Source organism: Castor canadensis, chromosome 2 (assembly GCF_047511655.1).
Source record: "Castor canadensis chromosome 2, mCasCan1.hap1v2, whole genome shotgun sequence".
In the NCBI taxonomy this organism is placed as follows: Eukaryota; Metazoa; Chordata; class Mammalia; order Rodentia; family Castoridae; genus Castor; species Castor canadensis.
Genome location: NC_133387.1, coordinates 145,006,728 through 145,027,581, shown reverse-complemented (window position 1 = coordinate 145,027,581; position 20,854 = coordinate 145,006,728). Strand labels below are relative to the sequence as shown.

The window sequence follows — 20,854 nt, the reverse complement described above, 5'->3', positions numbered from 1 at the left end:
CACAAAGAAAGCACATATTCCACGTACCTGAAGAGCATGTCCTGTGTACAGAGAGCAGCTCTGCTTCAGTGTGGCTGGGGAGGCCACGGGGTCAGCAAGGGAGGAGCAAAGCCATGTGTGGTGTACCTCAGTAGCATTTGTAAGCATCCCTGTGCCAAACCTTGGGGCAAGGTGTGTGGGGCAGGAGCCCTGACCATTCAGGGTCCTGCCTGCATGCAATGACAGCATAGCTCACAATAGAAAAGTGAAAGCATGGTTTGTGACCTTTGTTGAAGATGTCAGCAATTACACACACTGCAGAATTGTTCTTATAAAACAATTGTGAAAATTCCGGACACAGTTTCAGTTTCTCTACAGGAAGGACCAATATAAAGTTCCACCCTTCCCCCCCCCAATCTCTTTCTAGTGGGACTGGGGTTTGAACTCAGGGCTTTGTGCTTACAAAGCTGGTACTCTACTTCTTGAACCACTCCTCCAGTCCTATTCTCATGTTTTGAAAAGTCAATGATAAATGAGGCTCGCATTTTCCTCGTTACAGCCAACTCAGAGACATTTGCCTGATTGTTGTTGTTGTTGTTTGGTGGTACTTAGGATCTTGGTAATTCTTTTTCTAGCTCCAGGTCCTTCGGGTGCTCTCTGATCTGTACTGCTATCAGTCCTGGCTGTGGTGGGAGTGCAGCCATTTCTAATATTTCTTCCCTTGAATCGGCCCAGGTTTTGGTGGTTCTCTGACTTCATAGCCTCATATTCTACATCTTCAGAATCTGTTAATAACAGAATTCTCTCTGTTAACTACTTGGGCTTTCAGATACCTTACCTCCTTTTTTTTTTTTTTTTTTTGGCAATACTGGAGTTTGAACTCAGGGCCCCAACCTTGCTAGGTAGGCACTCTACCAATTGAGCCATGGCCTCAGCTCTTTTTGATTAGTTATTTTTCAAATAGGATCTTGTGTTTTTGGCCTGGGTCCACCTGGGCCACGATTCTCCTGTGTATGCTTTTCACATAGTAGGGATCTGGTGTGTACCAACACAAACAGGTTTTAGTGGTTGAGATGAAGTCTCATTAACTTTTTGCCTGGGATGTCTTTGCACTATAATCCTCCTAATCACCTCTGGAGTAGCTGGGATCACAAGTGTGAGTCACTGCTCTCAACCACAGAGTACACCTCTGAGTAGTTTAAGTTGTTCCTCCTTTTCCATTTTTGGGAAATACTTTCTGTGCCTTCTTTGAGAGTTTTATAATGTTTGCATGTCATTCTTAAGGTACAGTGGAAGAGCGCCAGGCTTAAAGCCATATGACCAGTGTTCAGGCCTTAATCTGTTGTAAACACATGAGCAATTAAGGGTTATAGATCTCAAGTCATGCCTTTGCTGCTCACGTTACGCGGGTGGGTGGTGGTGTCCTGTTCCTGGCATTCAGAGGACCCTCACTCCAGAGTCTATGTTCCGTGAAAAGCAGCCATTGGTAGGCATAGACTTGGCACGCTTTGCACTTTTACCAAATTCTTGGAGACAGCCCAGCTTCATGGTGTCATTAAGACGCGCATGCTGATCCCTGGGCCGGGCGTTGTGTTACAGGGACATGTGGCTGTGTCATCATGGGGCTGCTTCCACATTATTTGAAATATTACTCAGCAGATCAAACAGCCACTCCTGTTCCACTGTGGTGCCGTATTTCACCAAGGACATATTGTGTGCTTTCCCCCAATGTATTTTACCTATAAAGTAAGTACTTTTCTCAAATTATAGCACTCTAGAACCCAGTGTTTTGATAAATTTTCTTTCCGTAAATCCCTATAAACACTCATATTCTCATCCACAAAGAGGCTTCGGCAACAAATAATGTCTCTTGAGTAAATGAGTGAATAGTCTCCATAAGTTAAAAAGCCAGTATCTCATTTGAGTCTTCCAGAACATTTTCTAGTTCCAAGAATCATTCCATGCCCTTGCCTCTCCTAACATATGGTATCTGATGTTACTTTCAGCAGAAGGAAGAGCTTTTGTTGCTTTTTTTTTTTTTTTTTTTCTTTTAAAGACAGGGTCTTACTATCTAGCCCAGCCTGGCCTAGAACTGGTGATCCTCTGCTTCCACCTCCTGAGTGCTGGGATTACAGGCATGTACCATCACACATAGATCAGGAAGAGCTTTTTGACAGAGGGGCTGGAATTGTGAAAGTGCAGATTTCTCACCCAGCATCTCTGAGCCTGAATTTTAGTTGTAAAGCACTTCACCATACATCTGCTGGCACCGATAAAAATGCTTGCTTCCTGAATCAAAGCAATCAAAACAGGTCTCCAATTCTGAAAGAAGTACGGAGGATAAAAATATGTTAGAAAAGGACATAGGACTGGAGTTTTGGAGGCTTGGAATTGATTCTAGCTCCATCTCCAATTAGCCAATCGATTTTAGATCATTCATTTGCCTTCTCTGGCCTCAGTTTCCTCTTCTGGAAATTAGAGCACTTACCTGATGAACACTCCAGCTCTGAAACTGCCTAGAGCCACACATTGTTAGATTGGCGTACCCAAGTGATGGATGGAGACCCCCAAAGTGAGTTCACCTAAGCTGAATTTTTCTGAAGGTTCAGGTACTATTCATATTAAGAATACCTTATAAAATTACATGCTTTGCTAATAAAGAACTTGATCAGGCTATTTATAACAGCATTGCTAGTAATAAGTTTCAGTGATTGAATACTTATCACAGAGCAAGCAATGAGCTAGAAGGTTTATGTGGATTATCTCAGTCCTTAAAACATCCCAGAGAGGATAGTGGTGGTGCCATCTCCATTTTACAGTTGAAAGAATGAGACTTAGTTTAAAGAACTTGGACCAGGCTATAAAAAGTAGAAGAGTCAGAATTGAACCCAGGCCTACCCATCATTCATACTGAGGAAATACTCTTTATATAGTATAAATCTTGTACAAACATTAAATTCTCTTTAAAATGGTGGTGGAATAGCTCAAGTGGTCGAGCACCTGCCTAGCAAGCATGAGGCCCTAAGTTCAGACCCCAGTATCGCAAAAACAAAACAAAACAAAAACAGAAACTCAGCAGATAAAAGTATGTAGGCCTAGTACTGTTTAAGACATATGGTAGCAGTTTAGTTAATGCTATTCCTCCTTTTTTTTTTTTTTTTTACTTTCTATACTAAATATGAGTGATAGAGGGAAAATTTGTCTTTTAAAAACTGGTGGGAAAAATTAAAAAAAAAAAAAACCCAAAACCTGGTGAGTCACCTGGAATAATTTCAGAATGATTCTGCTTAATGATAGGAGGTTCGAAAGTTGAAGTTTGATTGACTTTAACATGAAGCTTCATGGAGAATTTGGGCTATTTGTGTGTGTGTGTGTGTGTGTGTGTGTGTATGAAAGAGAGAGAGAGAACCAAATCTACATCCTCTTGTCTTATTTCCTGAAAAGCAATGAAAATATATTTTAATTTTTAAATACGGAAGATCATCACAAGACTTTCTCTCCCCAGGCAGTTATCACACAGTCCATGTTGAGGAAGTGGGTGTTCCCTGTTTTCTATTGCTAATCTGATGAGAACGAGGGTGGAGAGCACTTTGAAAAAATATTTGTGAAAGGAGGAGAGATAGAAGTGAGCTGAATGAGCAAGTCTGTGGCATGGCCCAAACTAGGTCTACCTCGGCTTTTTAGATACTACTTGAGGTATTTAGACAGCACTTAAGAAGGAGGTACAGAATTTAGATATGTACTCTTAGGTTCAAGTGCTCCTAATAGATCTTCACTTTCTTCTCTTTTGAACCTTTAAAAATTTAGTCTAGGGGCTCAGTGTGTTTTTATTTTGTTTTTTACAGTTCTAGGAAAGGGAGGCATATGGCTGCATATTGACCCATGGGAGCAAGAGTTCTAGATGCTGCCGCCGCTGCTGCTGCTGCTAGTTAATATTTATATAGACTTGCTGTACACCAGGCACTGTGCTGAACTTTGTATGTGATGATGAATTGTTCTCAATTTTACTGGAAGATGCCAGTGAAAGGTTTTCTCACAACTGCATCTCTGCATGTCTTGCATTGTAAGACTGTGAAATATAGGATTCATCCAAATTTTAAAGAAGTTAGTAAGAAAGAATATGCATGTTAGAATTAATAAAATTAGGGATAAAGAAAATGTGGTATATATCATAGATACAGTAGAATACTATTCAGCCATAAAAAAGGGTGATTTCCTGACATTTGCAACAACATGAATGGGACTGGAGATCACTGTGTTAAACTAGACACAAAAAGACAAGTATTGCCTGATCTCACTTATATATGGAACACAAAAAGTTGATCTTATAGAAGTTGAGAGCAGAATGGTGGTGACCAGAGGCTGGGGGAGGAGGTTGATCAATAAAGACTAAGTCTTCACTGTGTAGGAGTAAGAAGTTCTGGTGTGATCCTACACAATAGGGCGACTTAGATAATAGCATACTATAGATTTCAAAAAGCTACGAGACTGGTTTTAAGATTTTCACCATAAAGAAATATTTGATTTGTCCTGGTTTAGATACTGTACAACGAATACATGTGTCAGTACCACACAAAGTATGTGTACTTTTTTGCAAAACTAGGTATTGAACTCAGGGCCTCCCACTTGTTAGGCAAGTGCTCTGTCACTTTGAGCCATGCCCTCCGTCATTTTGCTTTTAGGTTGTTTTTTTCAGATGGGGTCTTGTACTTTTGCCGGGGCCAGCCTCAAACTCCGATCCTCTTACCTGTGTCTCCTGACTAGCTGGGACACAGCACGCACCTGAGTTGTTCTTGAGATGTGATGTCACTAAGTTTTGCTTTGGCTGGCCTTGAGCCATAATCCTCCTACCTCTGCTTCCTGAGTTGTTGGGATTACAGAAATGTACCATCATGGCTGGCCAAATATGTACAACCTATGTATAAGTTAAAATAAATTTAATACCACTCCCATTTTACAGATGAGGAACCCCAGGCAAAAAAGGTTACATAAGTTTTCCAAAGTTATGTGACTGGGTTCAAATCTAGGGGATGTGGTTTTAGAGTCCTTGCTTTTAACTTCCATATTTTTTTTGTCTAAACCTGTTTGGATTGAGCCCATGCCAACATGTAGACAGAATGACCAAGTCCCAGTTACTTCCCCTCACTGTGGCAACTGTGATACACCAGCATGGAGATTCCTCTGTGGAGGCAATGTGTGTGGTTTCTGCCTACAGGCCACCTGCCTGTAGGGCTATGGTGAAGATCATGGTGCCACACCTGTAAAGCACTGGACATCTGACCTGGGCTTCAGGCCCATTTTTCCGGAAGAACAGTGCAAGAAGAGAGGTCTGATGAACTGGCTTCCCAACTATCAAACAGCTGGAGTACACATGGCAAACGGTGTACACAAAATGTTGTTTAGTGGTCCTAAATATCAATTTCTTACACAGTGTAGTCTCACTCTTTTCCTACCTGCTGTAAAATGCCAACATAAAAAAAATTTTATATCATTAGGTGTCCACATTTAATTAATTAACAATTTTAAAAAAAAATTTTTATTCATATGTGCATACAAGGCTTGGGTCATTTCTCCCCCTTCCCCCCACCCCTTACCCCTCACTACCCGGCAGAAACTATTCTGCCCTTATCTCTAATTTTGTTGTAGAGAGAGTATAAGCAATAATAGGAAGGACCAAGGGTTTTTGCTGGTTGAGATAAGGATAGCTATACAGGGAGTTGACTCACATTAATTTCCTGTGCATGTGTGTTACCATCTAAGTTAATTCTTCTCGAACTAACCTTTTCTCTAGCTCCTGGTCCCCTTCTCCTATTGGCCTCAGTTGCTTTAAAGTATCTGCTTTAGTTTCTCTGCATTGAGGGCAACAAATGCTAGCTAATTTTTTAGGTGTCTTACCTATCCTCACCCCTCCCTTGTGTGCTCTCGCTTTTATCATGTGCTCAAAGTCCAATCCCATTGTTGTGTTTGCCCTTGATCTAATGTCCACATATGAGGGAGAACATACGATTTTTGGTCTTTTGGGCCAGGCTAACCTCACTCAGAATGATGTTCTCCAATTCTATCCATTTACCAGCGAATGATAACATTTCGTTCTTCTTCATGGCTGCATAAAATTCCATTGTGTATAGATACCACATTTTCTTAATCCATTCGTCAGTGGTGGGGCATCTTGGCTGTTTCCATAACTTGGCTATTGTGAATAGCGCCGCAATAAACATGGGTGTGCAGGTGCCTCTGGAGTAACCTGTGTCACAGTCTTTTGGGTATATCCCCAAGAGTGGTATTGCTGGATCATATGGTAGATCAATGTTTAGATTTTCAAGAAGCCCCCAAATTTTTTTCCAGAGTGGTTGTACTAGTTTACATTCCCACCAACAGTGTAAGAGGGTTCCTTTTTCCCCGCATCCTCGCCAACACCTGTTGTTGGTGGTGTTGCTGATGATGGCTATTCTAACAGGGGTGAGGTGGAATCTTAGCGTGGTTTTAATTTGCATTTCCTTTATTGCTAGAGATGGTGAGCATTTTTTCATGTGTGTTTTGGCCATTTGAATTTCTTCTTTTGAGAAAGTTCTGTTTAGTTCACTTGCCCATTTCTTTATTGGTTCATTAGTTTTGGGAGAATTTAGTTTTTTAAGTTCCCTATAGAATCTGGTTATCAGTCCTTTGTCTGATGTGTAGTTGGCAAATATTTTCTCCTACTCTGTGGGTGGTCTCTTCAGTTTAGAGACCATTTCTTTTGATGAACAGAAGCTTTTTAGTTTTATGAGGTCCCATTTATCTATGCTATCTCTTATTTGCTGTGCTGCTGGGGTTTCGTTGAGAAAGTTCTTACCTACTAACTCCAGAGTATTTCCTACTCTTTCCTGTACCAACTTTAGAGTTTGTGGTCTGATATTAAGATCCTTGATCCATTTTGAGTTAATCTTGGTATAGTGTGATATACATGGATCTAGTTTCAGTTTTTTGCAGACTGTTAACCAGTTTTCCCAGCAGTTTTTGTTGAAGAGGCTGCTATTTCTCCATCATATATTTTTAGCTCCTTTGTCAAAGACAAGTTGATTATAGTTTTGTGGCTTCATATCTGGGTCCTCTATTCTGTTCCACTGGTCTTCATGTCTGTTTTTGTGCCAGTACCATGCTGTTTTTATTTCTACTGCTTTGTAATATAGTTTGAAGTCAGGTATTGTGATACCTCCTGCATTGTTCTTTTGACTGAGTATTGCCTTGGCTATTCGTGGCTTCCTGTGTTTCCATATAAATTTCACTGTAGATTTTTCGATCTCTTTAATGAATATCATTGGAATTTTGATGGGAATTGCATTAAACATGTAGATTACTTTAGGGGGGTATCGACATTTTTACTATGTTGATTCTACCAATCCATGAGCATGGGAGATCTCTCCACTTTCTATAGTCTTCCTCAATCTCTTTCTTCAGAAGTTTATAGTTTTCCTTGTAGAGGTCGTTCACATCTTTTGTTAGGTTTACACCTAGGTATTTGATTTTTTTTTGAGGCTATTGTAAATGGAATTATTTTCATGTATTCATTTTCAGTTTGCTCATTATTAGTGTATAGAAATGCTAATGATTTTTCTATGTTGATTTTATATCCTGCTACCTTACTATAGCTATTGATGGTGTCTAGGAGCTTTTGAGTAGAGTTTTTTGGGTCTTTAAGGTATAGGATCATATTGTCTGCAAATAGGGATAGTTTCTTTACCTATTTGTTTTCCTTTTATTCCTTCTTCTTGCCTAATTGCTCTGGCTAGGAATTCCAGTACTATGTTGAGTAGGAGTGGAGATAGTGGGCATCCTTGTCTAGTTCCTGATTTTAGAGGGAAAGGTTTCAGTTTTTCTCCGTTAAGTATAATGCTGGCTGTAGGTTTGTCATATATAGCTTTTATAATGTTGAGGTACTTTCCTTCTATTCCTAGTTTTCTTAGCGCTTTTATCATGAAATGGTGTTGGATCTTATCAAAGGCTTTTTCTGCATCTGTTGAGATGATCAAGTGTTTTTTTTCTTTGCTTCTGTTAATGTGGTTTATTACGTTTATTGATTTTCATATGTTGAACCACGCCTGCATTCCTGGGATGAAGCCTACTTGGTCATGGTGAATGATCTTTTTGATGTGTTGTTGAATTTGGTTTGCCATTATTTTGTTGAGGATTTTTGCATCAATGTTCATTAAGGAGATTGGCCTATAGTTCTCCTTTTTGGAGGTGTCTTTGCCTGGTTTTGGGATAAGTGTAATACTGGCTTCAAAAAATGTGTTAGGCAGTTTTCCTTCCCTTTCATTTCGTGGAACAGTTTAAGGAGGGTTGGTATTAGTTCTTCTCTAAAGGTCTGATAGAATTCAGCATTGATCAATGTAGGTTTGAAGTCTACTTTGTCAGAGAGAAGTATTGCTACTCCTGCTTGTTTTGGTGGGCCACTGGCTTGGTAAATCTTCTTCCAGCCTTTCATCCTAAGCCTATGCTTATTTCTTCTGTCGGTGAGATGGGTCTCCTGTAAGCAACAAATTGTTGGGTCTTCCTTTTTAATCCAGTTTGTCAAATGGTGCCTTTTGATGGGGGAATTAAGTCCCATCAACATTAAGTGTTAGTACTGATAGGTATGTGGTGATTCCTGTCATTTAGTTGTCTTAGTTGTTTGAAGGTTTGATTGTATGTACCTAAATCGAGGTTACTCTCTACTTTCTTGCTTTTTCTTTTCCTGTAGTTTGGTACTGCCTGCCCTTTCATGGTTATGTTGGGTTTCACTTTCTGTGTGCAGAATCCCTTGCAGAATCTTTTGTAGTGGTGGCTTTGTGGTCACATATTGTTTTAGTTTCTGCTTATCATGGAATACTTTTATTGCTCCATCTATTTTGAATGATAGTTTTGCTGGGTAGAGTATCCTGGGGTTGAAGTTATTTTCATTCAGTGCCCGGAAGATCTCACCCCAAGCTCTTCTTGCTTTTAATGTTTCTGTTGAGAAGTCTGCTGTGATTTTGATGGGTTTACCTTTGTATGTTATTTGTTTTTTCTCTCTTACAGCCTTCAGTATTCTTTCTTGAGTCTCTGTGTTTGTTGTTTTAATAATATGCCGTGGGGTAGTTCTATTTTGGTCTGGTCTGTTTGGTGTTCTGGAGGCCTCTTGCATCTGTATGGGCATAGATTTTTCTAGATTTGGGAAATTCTCTGTTATTATTTTGTTGAATATATTACGCATTCCCTTTGCTTGCACCTCTTCTCCTTCTTCAATGCCCATGATTCTCAGGTTTGGTCTTTTGAATTCTTGCATTGTCTTTTCACAGGTCTTGAGTTCTAACTAGTGGTTCTTCAGTTTTTCCTTTAATTACCATTTCATCTTCAAGTTCTGAGGTTCTGTCTTCTGCTTGTTCTATTCTGCTGGATTGGCCTACAATTTTGTTTTGCACTTCTGTTTTGTTTTTCTGAGGTTTTCCATATCCTGAGTCCCTTCCTCTTTAATGTTGTCTATTTTCACCCTGAGTTCATTTATCTCTTTATTAATTGTGTTCTTTGTTTCACTCTGGTGTTTATACAGTGCTTCTATGGTTTCTTTTATTTCTTCTTATGCTTTCTCAAATTCTCTATTTTTGTTGTCTTAGAATTTCTTGAGTGTCTCCTGTACATTTGGTTGACCATATCCAGTATCATCTCTATAAAATTCTCATTGATTACTTGGAGGATTTCATCTTTCAGATTATTCTTGTGGACTTCATTGGGTTCTTTGGCATAATTTATCTTCATTGTGTTGGAGTCTGGATCTGAGTATCTGTTTTCTTCATTTCCCTTGGTTCCTGTACTAATTTTTTGCTGTGGGGAAACTGGTTTCCCTGTTTTTTTCTGTCTTCCCATCATTACCCTTGGTATTGTTACTGTCCCTGTACTGTGTGCAATTAAGTATTTTCTAGCTTGTAATAATAACAGTGGTGATATTTAGAATGGAAGGGTGAGATGAAAGGGAAAGCAAACAAGTTAAAGAAAAAGGGAAAAGCAAATAAATAACAAAACAAAACAAAGTGTCAAAGATATAAACAGGGAGAGATAATGTACTAATCAACTGTAAGCTAAACAGGCATTAGTGACAGAGGATAAAAGAAAAAAATAAATAAAAATAAGTAAAATTAAATAAAATAATGTAAAATAATTAAAAAAACCTCCAAGTTCAAATGCAATAAAGTTTCAGTCTTAATAATTTTGGTGTTAGTCCCTCAGTCTCCAATCCTGGAGATTGGTGTCTCAGAAGTATTTCTGTCCTTGTCTCATCAAAGGGAAAAAAACCCAAAAAGGCGAAAAAAGCCCTGAAAACACAACAAAGTGTCCCAAGTTCAAGTGCAATACAATTTCAGTAAATTTTTCAGCATGCAGGTGTAATTAGGTTGTTGTCTTATCAAAGGAAGAGGAAAAAAAAAGAGAAAAAGAGTCTGGAGACAGTTCTGTGAATGTCTATCTGAGGCTGTGGCTCGCCTGTCTGCTGCTGTCAGCCTGCTGTTGCTGGAGGCACTATTTATGCAGATCTCAGGAGTGAGCTTAGCACTCACCTGGCCCCACAGACTTTGTTTACTCAGGGTTCTGGGCACGGCTGCCACTGTTCCAAGGTTTCCCCTTTCCAAGCACACTGGGGGAGGTGGTGCTACACCTGTGTTCCGGCCAGCATGTTTATTTACAGTTCATGTGGCAAGTGAAACTTCCCCCCGCTCCTGTGGAGTTTTCCCCCCACCAACACTTTTACAGGCTTTCCCGCTCCTGGTTGCTGGGTGTGTGCTGCTGCTCCTGCCTTCTCCAGCCGGCTTGTTTGTTTACAGTTCCCCCCTTCTTCGGTGCTCAGGGCGCCCCGCCTTCTTGGCTAAGTGTCTTTTTTATTGTTGTTGTTTACTATTCAGTTTGTTTTTTTCTCTGTTTTCCCTGGGTGGGGGTTGGTCTGTCCAGGGGGCTATGCTGATCTGGCCCAGGGTTGTCCATGGGAGTACCATGTGCCGCTTAGCTCACCTGGTGGTCTGCTTCTCTCAAGCCAGTAGAAGATGGCATCTGGTGGCATGGGAGCCCTCCTGGTTTCTCCGCTTAACATGGAGTGAAGATGCTATGTGTGGGCTGGGGGTGTGGTGGTATTGGAGTTTTACCTCTTCTGGGTGGTTTTTCCTGCAAGGTGTATCTCCAGCATCTCTCCAAGATTTTACTTTAGGAGGCATGCTTTCTGCTTCATCCCTCTAGTCGCCATCTTGGAATCTCCAGGTGTCCACATTTAAGGAGTGAAGTATTTTCTTTCTGGAAAACAGGCCCCAGGAACACCACCTAGGTTTTGAGGAATAAATAAGAAAGCAAAGTGATTTTTTAAATATAAAACCCTACTGTTTATTGAGACTTAAGATTAAGTTGTCCTCACCTGTGGTGGTGTGAGTAGTGGTGAGATAACCACATGGGAACTGTAGAATGGGGTTGAGTATAGTCTGCTATGGACTAGAATTCACCCTGCTAGAGATGGGACAATTCCATTAACTCCAGGGTTTGATGAATTGAATTCAGATAAGGAGCCTGTTACCATCAACACTGTGTCCAAACCTTGAAAAAAATAATCTTTTTTTTTCTCACTTTTGAAAACCTATCAGGCCCTGAATCCATGAATTTCCTTTAAGTTTCTTTATTTGTTAGAATTCTGGTCTGTGTTAAACAAGATCAGCTTGGCCACTGTGACCAACTTTGGGCCTACTCTACACTCCATCCATGTTTGTTAAAGGTGTCCTGCAACTGAAGTCTCCCTTTTATTTTTGGATGGTGGGTTACTGTTTTGCCATCAGGTCCTTGAGGTGAAGTGAGAGGTGATCTCAACCTTGGAACCTGTGTCACTTGTTTGATTCCTCTTTGTTATCATACTCTCCTCAGCCAGTTCTCCTTTCCCCAATCTACTTATTGTAGTGTAATGTGTAGTTGCTGTTTAAATGTATAAGTAAACTATATTCTGATGGGGATACATTTTTGGGTACACAGTGTCTACAGAGAAGGAAATTTATAAGTAAAATTATAAGTTTGTTGGCTTTGCAACAAATTTAAAGCACTGAATTGTTGTCTTTGGTACTTCTGATGGTTATTTTACATGCCTAGTTTTGAACTGTTTGAACATTTGAAATTCGATTGGAACAGTCATTTCACACTGTTTTGAATCAGATTGTACTCTGACTTGAACTAGTTACCAGAAGTTTGATAAAATAAGAGGAGCAAGTGTGACCTAGTCAGAAGTAGATTCAATAAAACAGACCCTCAACCAATCAAAATGTGTTTGAGCTAGTTAGACCTTGCTTGTGCAGGTCAGAATCTTGTTGAGCTGTCTGAAACCATTTTTAAAGTGAGACTCAAATAATTTTGGTTAGATATATCTGGTTTAGGCAAAGGGATTTTTAGATTGGTCAGAAATTGTTTTGTAGATAGAGCTTCTTTTAACTTAGCTCTTTTAATATGAACCAGTAATTTTTTTTTTTTTACAAATATGAGCCTGCTAAAATGGATGGGAGTATTTTAAATTTGTTTTTAAGATGATCAGATTGCAAATTGTTAGAATCAGTCAAAAAAAAAAAAAAGATCAGAATTAGTTTGAGAATGATCTTTGTTGACTCGGAAAACTACTCTGTGCCAATCAAAAATCTTTTTTTTTGTAGTTTGAGTTTTCATGGGTTTGAACTCAGGACTTTGAGCTAGCAAGGTAGGAACGTTATCACTTGAGTCACACTTACAGCCCTTTTTGCTCTGGTCATTTTGGAGATAGAGTCTTGCCTTTAGTCTGGACCATGATTCTCCTATTTTAGACTTCCACTTCAACTGAGATGACATATCCAGCTTTTTTTCCATTGAGATGAAGTCTTGAAATGTTTTCTTGCCTGAGCTGGCTTGAAATTGAGATTCTCTCAATCTCACATCTCAGCCTCCCACACAGCTTTGGATGACAGGCTCACACTACCACACCCAGAAAATGGTTGAGATGGGGGTCATGTGAACTTTTTGCTTCAACTGCCCTTGAATTGTGATCCTCCCAATCCCAAGAAACTAAGATTACAGATGTGAGCTGCCAATGCTCAGCTGAAGCAGCAATCAATGTGTTTTGAGCTGACCAGGCCTAATTTCAGAAATCATTCTAGGTTTTAAAAACCAGAATAGGGAGAAGGGAGTTAGTTAGCTGACATCACTGAGTAGCAAGTATGTGCTAAGTATTAATGTTGGGTATTCCACAAACAGAATCTCATTAATCTTCAGACCCATGGTGTGAGGTAGAGTGTAACATCTTCCTTTCGTAGACTTGAAACCTGGAACTCTGAGCTCAGAGATGTCCAAGTAGTTGGTAGATAGGAAACTTGGGATTCAAAGACAGCTCTGCTTGACTCCATGACTTCTAAGATGTCACACCAATGGTTCCTTTTAAGCCTGATAATGCATTTGTAAAAAATCAACAACAACAAGAACAACAACAGAAAGAAAAGAACATGAAACTTTGGTTAGTATAGGCATGGGACTTAGAATTAGTAGTGCTAGGTTTGAGACTGTGCACATCAGTTCACATCTCTGGGTTCTGCTTTGTTCTTTAGAAAACCAAACTCAGGGAGTGAAAGGTCTGAATACTTATTTTTAGATGAAGAAAACAGATAATTGCCATAAAGATCCATTCTGAAAAGTGCAAGCTATGATTAAAACTGATGGCAATAGCTAAACCTGGTGGTATTTGATTTGTTACTATATCTTTTACTATGCCTTGGCTAGTACCACTGTCAGAAATAGAAAACAAACCTTGAACGATGGTTTGTAGATTTACCTATGTGATTCTTCACCATGCGTTGTCATTGGTAATGCAGAGATAGTGTTCTCTAAGTATATGAGTTCTACTCAAGTGATAGAGAGTTCTAAAAGATTCATGCCATTGGGGACAGCATTTTCTCCTGTACCTTAAATGATAACATGTTTTTATAAAACAGGTCCAGAAATGGCAAACTTTTTCCAAATGAAAAGAAAAGAGGCACTGAAACCCAGTAAATACTGTTTGGCCCCGTCCCTCCTCCCTCCTCTTTTTTCAGAGGAGTATAATGGGAGAAGGATCTTGTTCAAAGTGCATCATATGCATCTGTATATCACAATGAGCCCCCCTATACAAGGAATGTATGCTAATAAAAAAGAAAAGGTAGCCACGGTGTCTTCTTTCATCTTTATTGGAGCTGCTTTCTACCTCAGTTGGAGAGGACCTCCCATTCTCAAATGATTGAATTTTTACCTATCCCTGCTTTCAATCCTTAGCTGTTACTTATTTTATTTTATTTTTTTGCAGTACTGGGGTTTGAACTCAGGGCCTACACCTCAAGCCACTCCACCAGCCCATTTTATTGATGGGTTTTTCAAGATAGGGTCTTGAGAACTATTTGCCCGGGCTGGCTTCAAACCTTCATCCTCCTGATCTCTGCCTCTTGAGTAGCTAGGATTACAGGTGTGAGCCACCAACACCTGGCACCTTATCTCATATTTCTGAATAACTTGGAGCCAACTGAAATGGTATGATATGATGTATTTGTGCTTGTATTTGTGTGGTCATCTTTTGGAGGGAACTCTGTTGCTTGTCAGCAATACTGGGGACCAACACCTGCATACAGAAGCAATTATCATACAAAGCCATCCTCTGCAAAGTGTCACCCTTTATGGTGTGCAAATAGAGCTATGAATGTTTGTAGAGGCTCTGCCCTTATCAACTGGTCAGTCATATCTGGAATGTGAGGTCTCAGACCTGCAGGAAGGCTCTCTCTCTGAGGAAGGGCATTGCATAGCTCTTGGGTCTCAAGCATTCTCAATTTTTGAGTTCAAGGTGAGTCACTAGGTTGAGACCAGGTGGGGAAGCAACCTGGAAAATAAATAAGTGTCTCTTCTGAAGTTTTTATTAATTTTATGCATCTACAGAAATAATCCTACAGGAAGCACTGAGCATTGTGGAAAGTTTCTGGCAATGGGACTGAGTAGATAGGACAGTGGATCTGGACAGGTAATATAGACATTTGAATGGGCGGTAGGATTGTTAGCTGGTTAGTTTCTGATTTTCAGGAGAGTTTATTGGCATTTAAAATGAAGGACAAAAGTAAACAGGGCTTCCTTGGAGAGAGACTACAATTCTAGTTGGACTAGTGTTTGGGGTTTACATCTATTTAGAAGATAACAAATGATGAAAAATGATGATTGCAAAGGACCAAACATAACCGTGGTTGGGGGTGAAATGAATTTGTCTTCTTTAAAGTGAACTTTTGTTTTAGTTGATATTGAAGAGATGAATTTTTAGCAGTCTTGGTACAATACTGAGGTTGGGGAGGGGGTAAGTGACCCCTTAGCTGGAAACTATGGTCTTTAAGCACTAATTGCTAAAATCTGGAAGCTAGTTCCCAGTGATATTCCAGAGAAGTCTGATTTAATAAATAGTATACAGTAATGATGATAATGGTAGGAAGACACAAGCCAAACTTTACTTGTGAATTAGCAGTGTCTTTGAAGGAACTCTAGTAACATGAAAGCAGATAGGATAAATGAAATTGCTTCGATGTCTAAGACAGACAGAAAAGCTGGTAATCTACCATTAGGTGACTTTGAAAAAAGGGAAGGGACAGAAATTGGAACCATTGCAGTCTAAGAATTACTATTGTAACTTCTAACATTCTCCTTCCTCCTTTTGTTCTTTTGTTAGTTTTTATTCTGTATAGTCTGAGGATAGCAGTGATGACTAGTGTGTGTGTGTGTTTCCAGAGGTGGGGACCTAACCCAGGACCTTGAACTTGCTAGGCAAATGCTCTACCACTGAGTTACAACCCCAGTCCAATAACTTCTACCTTCTTATTGGTTATCATTCTCACATGGAAGTTCTATCTTAATACTAATATGCCCATTAAATTAAAACTAAAAGGTTAGTAATTTACTACCTCTGTAGCATCTCACCTAGCAGATTATTAGTTCCTCAGGGACAATGAACACTATGTAACCCTCTCTTCATGGGACTTCTACACATACACAGGTGTTACGTAGAGGTACTCATTGAGCTGGATATTAAGTAATCGCTTCCTTAATGGATTACACTCATATTTTCTAATGGACCTTAATAGACATGTGTTTATCTGTATTTTGCAGGTGAATCACAGAATTCATTATGTCTGATGGAGATTATGATTACCTCATCAAGTTCTTAGCTTTGGGAGATTCTGGAGTAGGGAAGACCAGTGTGCTCTACCAGTATACAGATGGTAAATTTAATTCCAAATTTATCACCACCGTGGGCATTGATTTCAGGGAAAAGAGAGTGGTAAGTTCTATGTTCTTCTAAAACAAAAATATAATCTCCAAGTCAACATTTGCCTGTCTGTTCAGTTTACTTTGTAGGAATTAGGGGACAAAGGTTGGGATCTGAAATTAAAGGGTACATACAAAGGAGTGTCATGTTCAATTGTGCTGTGTAGTTGAAAAGGCTGTCCTGGAAGATACTTCCTATAAACCAAGCAGACAAATTAAAGTCAACAGTTCTATTAAAATTCCTCCTGCTTCCCTTTTGGCTTGTATCTTCCCTTTTGAATTCTAGTTATCGTTCTGCCTTTGTCATAAAGCCTGTCAACTACTGTGCCCCGCCTGCTTTTGTTTCAAGGGCTGTATCTTCCTCCTTTGGTATCTTATCATTTTTTTATGGCACTTCTCTTATTTGAAGTCTCAGCAGTTCCACACAGAACATGCGTGGTGGAATTCATGACTGCTGTGCTGCCAGGAGGGTGAAGTTGGAGTAGGAATATAGAATGCTGGGATGGTGTAATGTTCTGCAGGATCACAAGGAGAGAGGCTGTTGTGTCTGTTGGTTTTTTGTTTTTTTTTTTAGAGGACCAGAGGACTGAAAGTTATTCTAGAGTAAGAGTAAGAGGGGAAGGCAGGTCACTGTGTCACAGTGCAGAGGAGGAAGATGGCCTTCTTCACGGACTGTTTCTTGCTGAAAAATGTTACCATGAAGCAGGTCAAGCGGTCAGGTGGCTAATGACAAAGGCCCTTCCATGGGGAGTGTCCTGCCAGGGGAGCACGGGGCCTGGCTTGAAGACGGCAGAGTTCATTTCCTAGGTCTTTTCTTCTACCATAAATTTTTAAATTTTTTCTAAGACAGGGTTTCACTATGTAGCCCAGGCTGGCCTTGAACTCAAGTTCCTCCTTCCTCTGCCTCCCCAGAGCTGGGATTATGGGGAGTACCACCATGCCCAGCAACCAGAGTGTCTTCTAGAGACTTAGATTCACTGAGTAAGAAAGTGGTCCTTATGAAGTTTTTATTGACAGATAATTGGTAGAATATTTACACAGTTGGCCCTCCATCTGTGGGTCTGCAACTAGATTCAGCCAACTACAGACTGAGCTGTGATTGACTGTGTAGTCAGGCCTTCAATGATTGTACCTGTTCTTTCTCTTTTTTTTGTTTTTTATTTTTTTGTCTTCTGTGCTGGGGATCGAACCCAGGGCCTTGTGCATGCTAGGGAAGTACTCTAACAATTGAGCTATGTCCCCAGCTGGTTTTCTTGTTATTATTCTCTAAATAACAGTCTAGCAACTATTTTTCACAGCATTTACACTGTACTGGGCACTTGAAGGGCTCTAGAGGTGACTTGGAGTATAGGAGTATGTGTGCAGGTACTTGAAAATCCTGTGCCACTTCATGTAGTACACGTGAGCATTTGTGGACTTTGGTGTCCGTGGGGTCCTGGAACCAATCCCCAGGATACTGAGGAATGCCAGGTGCTGATGGCTCACACCTGTAATCCTAGCTACTCAGGAGGTAGAGATCAGGAGGGTGGTGTTTCAAAGCCAGCCCAGGTAAGTAGTCTGAGAGACCCTATCTCAAAAAAAAAAATCACAAAAAAGGACTGGTGGAGTAGCTCAAGGTGTAGTATTTGAGTTGAAGCCCAGTACTACAAAAAAGAAAAAAAAATGATACTGAGGAATGACCGTATGTGTAAGCAATCATTTTTGCTAATTAATTCTTAGTTCATAACTTTGCTTTTTGTTTAAAATAGATTTAATGATATATAACTCACAATAAATGTAAAAAGTGTATAACTCAGTGGGAATTTTTAAAGCATATTCAGAGTTGTGTAGCCATCACAACTGTTTAATTTTAGAATATTTTTATCACCATAAAAAGAAACTCTATACCTATTAGCAGTCATTCCACATTTCTCCTCCCTGCAGCCACTGTGAACCTACTGTCATTAGATTTGCCTATTCTAAACATACGATATGAACGTAATCATGGAATATATGACCTTTTGTGTCTGGCTTCTTACACCTGGCTCAGTGTTTCCAAGGTTCATCCAGGTAACGTGTATCAGGACCTCATTTTTTTTTATGGCCGAATAATCCTCCATTGTGTTGATAGGCCATACTGTTTACCCACTCATCTCTTAGTGGACATTTCCATTGTTCCTTCTTAGCTACCCTTAATACTGCTTTCAATAACATCAACATTCAGTTCTTAATGTTCTCTTGAATATATGCTGAAGAGTGAAGTTGCTCGGCTATATGATGACTCTGTGTTTACTTTTTGAGGAATGTTCATGTGTTTTCACAGATGCCTCACCACTTTCATTTTCACCAGCAATGGATGGGGGTTCCAGTCTCTCCACATTCTCACCTGTGCTTGTTACTTTCTATCCCATAATAGCCATCCTTATCCATATGAATACATAGCATGTATAATGAGTCCATGTTCTGCATTACAAATACAAGCCTATAAATGTCAATCATAAATAGGAAAGGAATCAAAACGAAAGCAAGACTCGGGGATGCTTAGAGCCTAACACACCTGTATTAGTAAAGAAGATCCCAATCCAGGCCTGAGCTACCTGTAATCTCTGAAATCTCTGCACTCCAGAGGCTGAAGCAGGAGGATTGAGAGTTTGAGGACAAGTGGGCGACATAGTGAGAAGAAGAAGCTCTAGCATCAACAACTCGACCTTCCACCTTAAGAAACCAGAGCATAGTGGGTAAACTAAACCCAAAGCACGCAGAAGGAAGCAAGTAATAAAGGTTAGGTGTAAACAAATAGACAAGCAATCTTTTCCCTGAAAAGGTCAGCTAAATTCCTAAAATTAGAGATGGAAGACAGGACAACCCTACTGACCTTAAAAAGGTTATGAAGAGGGTCAGGTGTGGTCACTCAGTCTTGTAATTCCAACTATTTGGGCAGCGAGGCAAAATAGAAGACCCTACAAGAAAAATAACCAAAAGAGCAAAAGCAGGGGTTGGCAGAATGGCTCAAGCAGTAAGAGCACCTGCACAGCAAACATGAGACCCTGAGTTCAAATTTCAGTACCACCAAAAAAAAAGAAAAAGAAGAAAACCCCCCAAAACAAAAACCAACAACAAAAATAGTGCTGGGGTTGTGGCTGAAGTGGTAGAACACCTGCCTAAAAGCCAAAGGGGAGAAAAGATTATGAAGAAATACTGTAAACAATTGTGTGTTAACAAATTAGGTAATGTAGAAGAAAGAGAAAGTCCTAGACAGAAATGACTAAAAATGACTCAAGAGGAAATAGAAAATCTCAACAGGCCTGTAACCAGTGAGGAGATGGACTGACCATCTCTGTTGTTCTGTCTTCAGATTCACTGCTTACGTTTTCTGTCGTTCAGATCTGCCCTTGAGCCCCTCTCTGGTGAACTTTCAACTCCAGAACTTCCTGCACTTCTCTTTTCACGTCTATCTCTTTATTGATATTCTGTATTTAGCAAGCTGTTGTTCTTAAACTTTGTTTTCCATCCTTTAGGCATGGCTTCCTTTTTCTTTGAACATTTGCTTACCTATGTCTTATTTATTTATTTTGCAGCGCTGGCATTTGAACTCAGGGCCTCATGCTGGCTACCGCAAACCCCTCCCCTTTTTGCTTTAGTTATTTTCCTACAGAATTTTCTGCTTTTGCCCTAAGCTAGTCTCAGACTTTGATCATGCTACCTCTGCCTCCTGAATAGCTGGCATTACAGATGTGTGCCTCCATACCTGAGGCTGGGGTCTTGGTGACTTTTTCCTGGGCTGGTTGACAAGCCTAATCTTCCTATCTCTTCTTCCCAAGTAGTTGGGATTACAGGTTTGAGCCACTATGCCCAGCCCTGAATGTATTTTGAATAACTGATTTAAAATCTTTGTCTTAGACATCTGGGTTTCCTCAAGAACAGTTTATTTTGGTTGTTTTTCTCCCATGTATGAGCCATAGTTTCCCATTTCTTTGTTTGCCTTTAAGTGTTAGAAACAGGACATTTAAAATAATGCAATGAGGTGACTCTAGAAACCAGGCCCCCACCCTTTGGGTTTCTCATTTTTGCTGTTTATTAATTCTCTGTCTTAGCTTTTACTTCCTGCTTGAGAATAGCTTCAAGGTCAGTCAGAGGTGAAAGATTAGGGCTTTTTCTTCTCTCATACGTGGAATATAGGCCCAATACAAATATAAGCAATATTATGAAAAACAGGTCACACTAAGAGAGTTTACAGGGTTAAAAAAAAGGAAGTTAAGAAGGTGAATATGGGTGATGTACTTTCGATTCAAAAATGAATGTGTAATTTTTAAACCTGTTGGAATCACCATAAGAAGGGGGACTAAGATAGACAGGAGAAAAATAGAGGAGACGAATCAATTTGGGTTATAATGCATATATACATGGAAATGTCATAAGGAAACTCCCTGTATAGCTATCTTAGACAAACAAAAATGTCTTTTTTCAGAAAAAGGAGAACAGGAAGGCAAAATAGTTCCTGTCTGGGGATTGATACCAGTGGGATGTAGGAGGTAGATATAGTAGAAATATTATGGACTCATGTATGAAAATAGAAAAATGAGACCTGTTGAAACTATTC

General features: G+C 39.8%; 1 protein-coding gene across 4 annotated transcripts in view; it reads left to right on the top strand.

The window, feature by feature from the left end:
• Rab27a (RAB27A, member RAS oncogene family) overlaps window positions 1–20,854 on the top strand; it is a 67,038-nt gene that overhangs the window by 28,998 nt on the left and 17,186 nt on the right. For 3 of the 4 annotated variants that reach the window (XM_020159699.2, XM_020159698.2, XM_074065987.1), the window contains exon 2: window positions 16,117–16,288. In XM_020159699.2, coding sequence (XP_020015288.1) covers window positions 16,136–16,288 — 153 coding nt within the window. In that variant the 5' untranslated portion in view covers window positions 16,117–16,135. Of the gene's footprint in view, window positions 1–14,727; window positions 14,816–16,116; window positions 16,289–20,854 lie in introns of those variants that run through there. The other variant, XM_074065988.1, reaches the window with a different exon arrangement.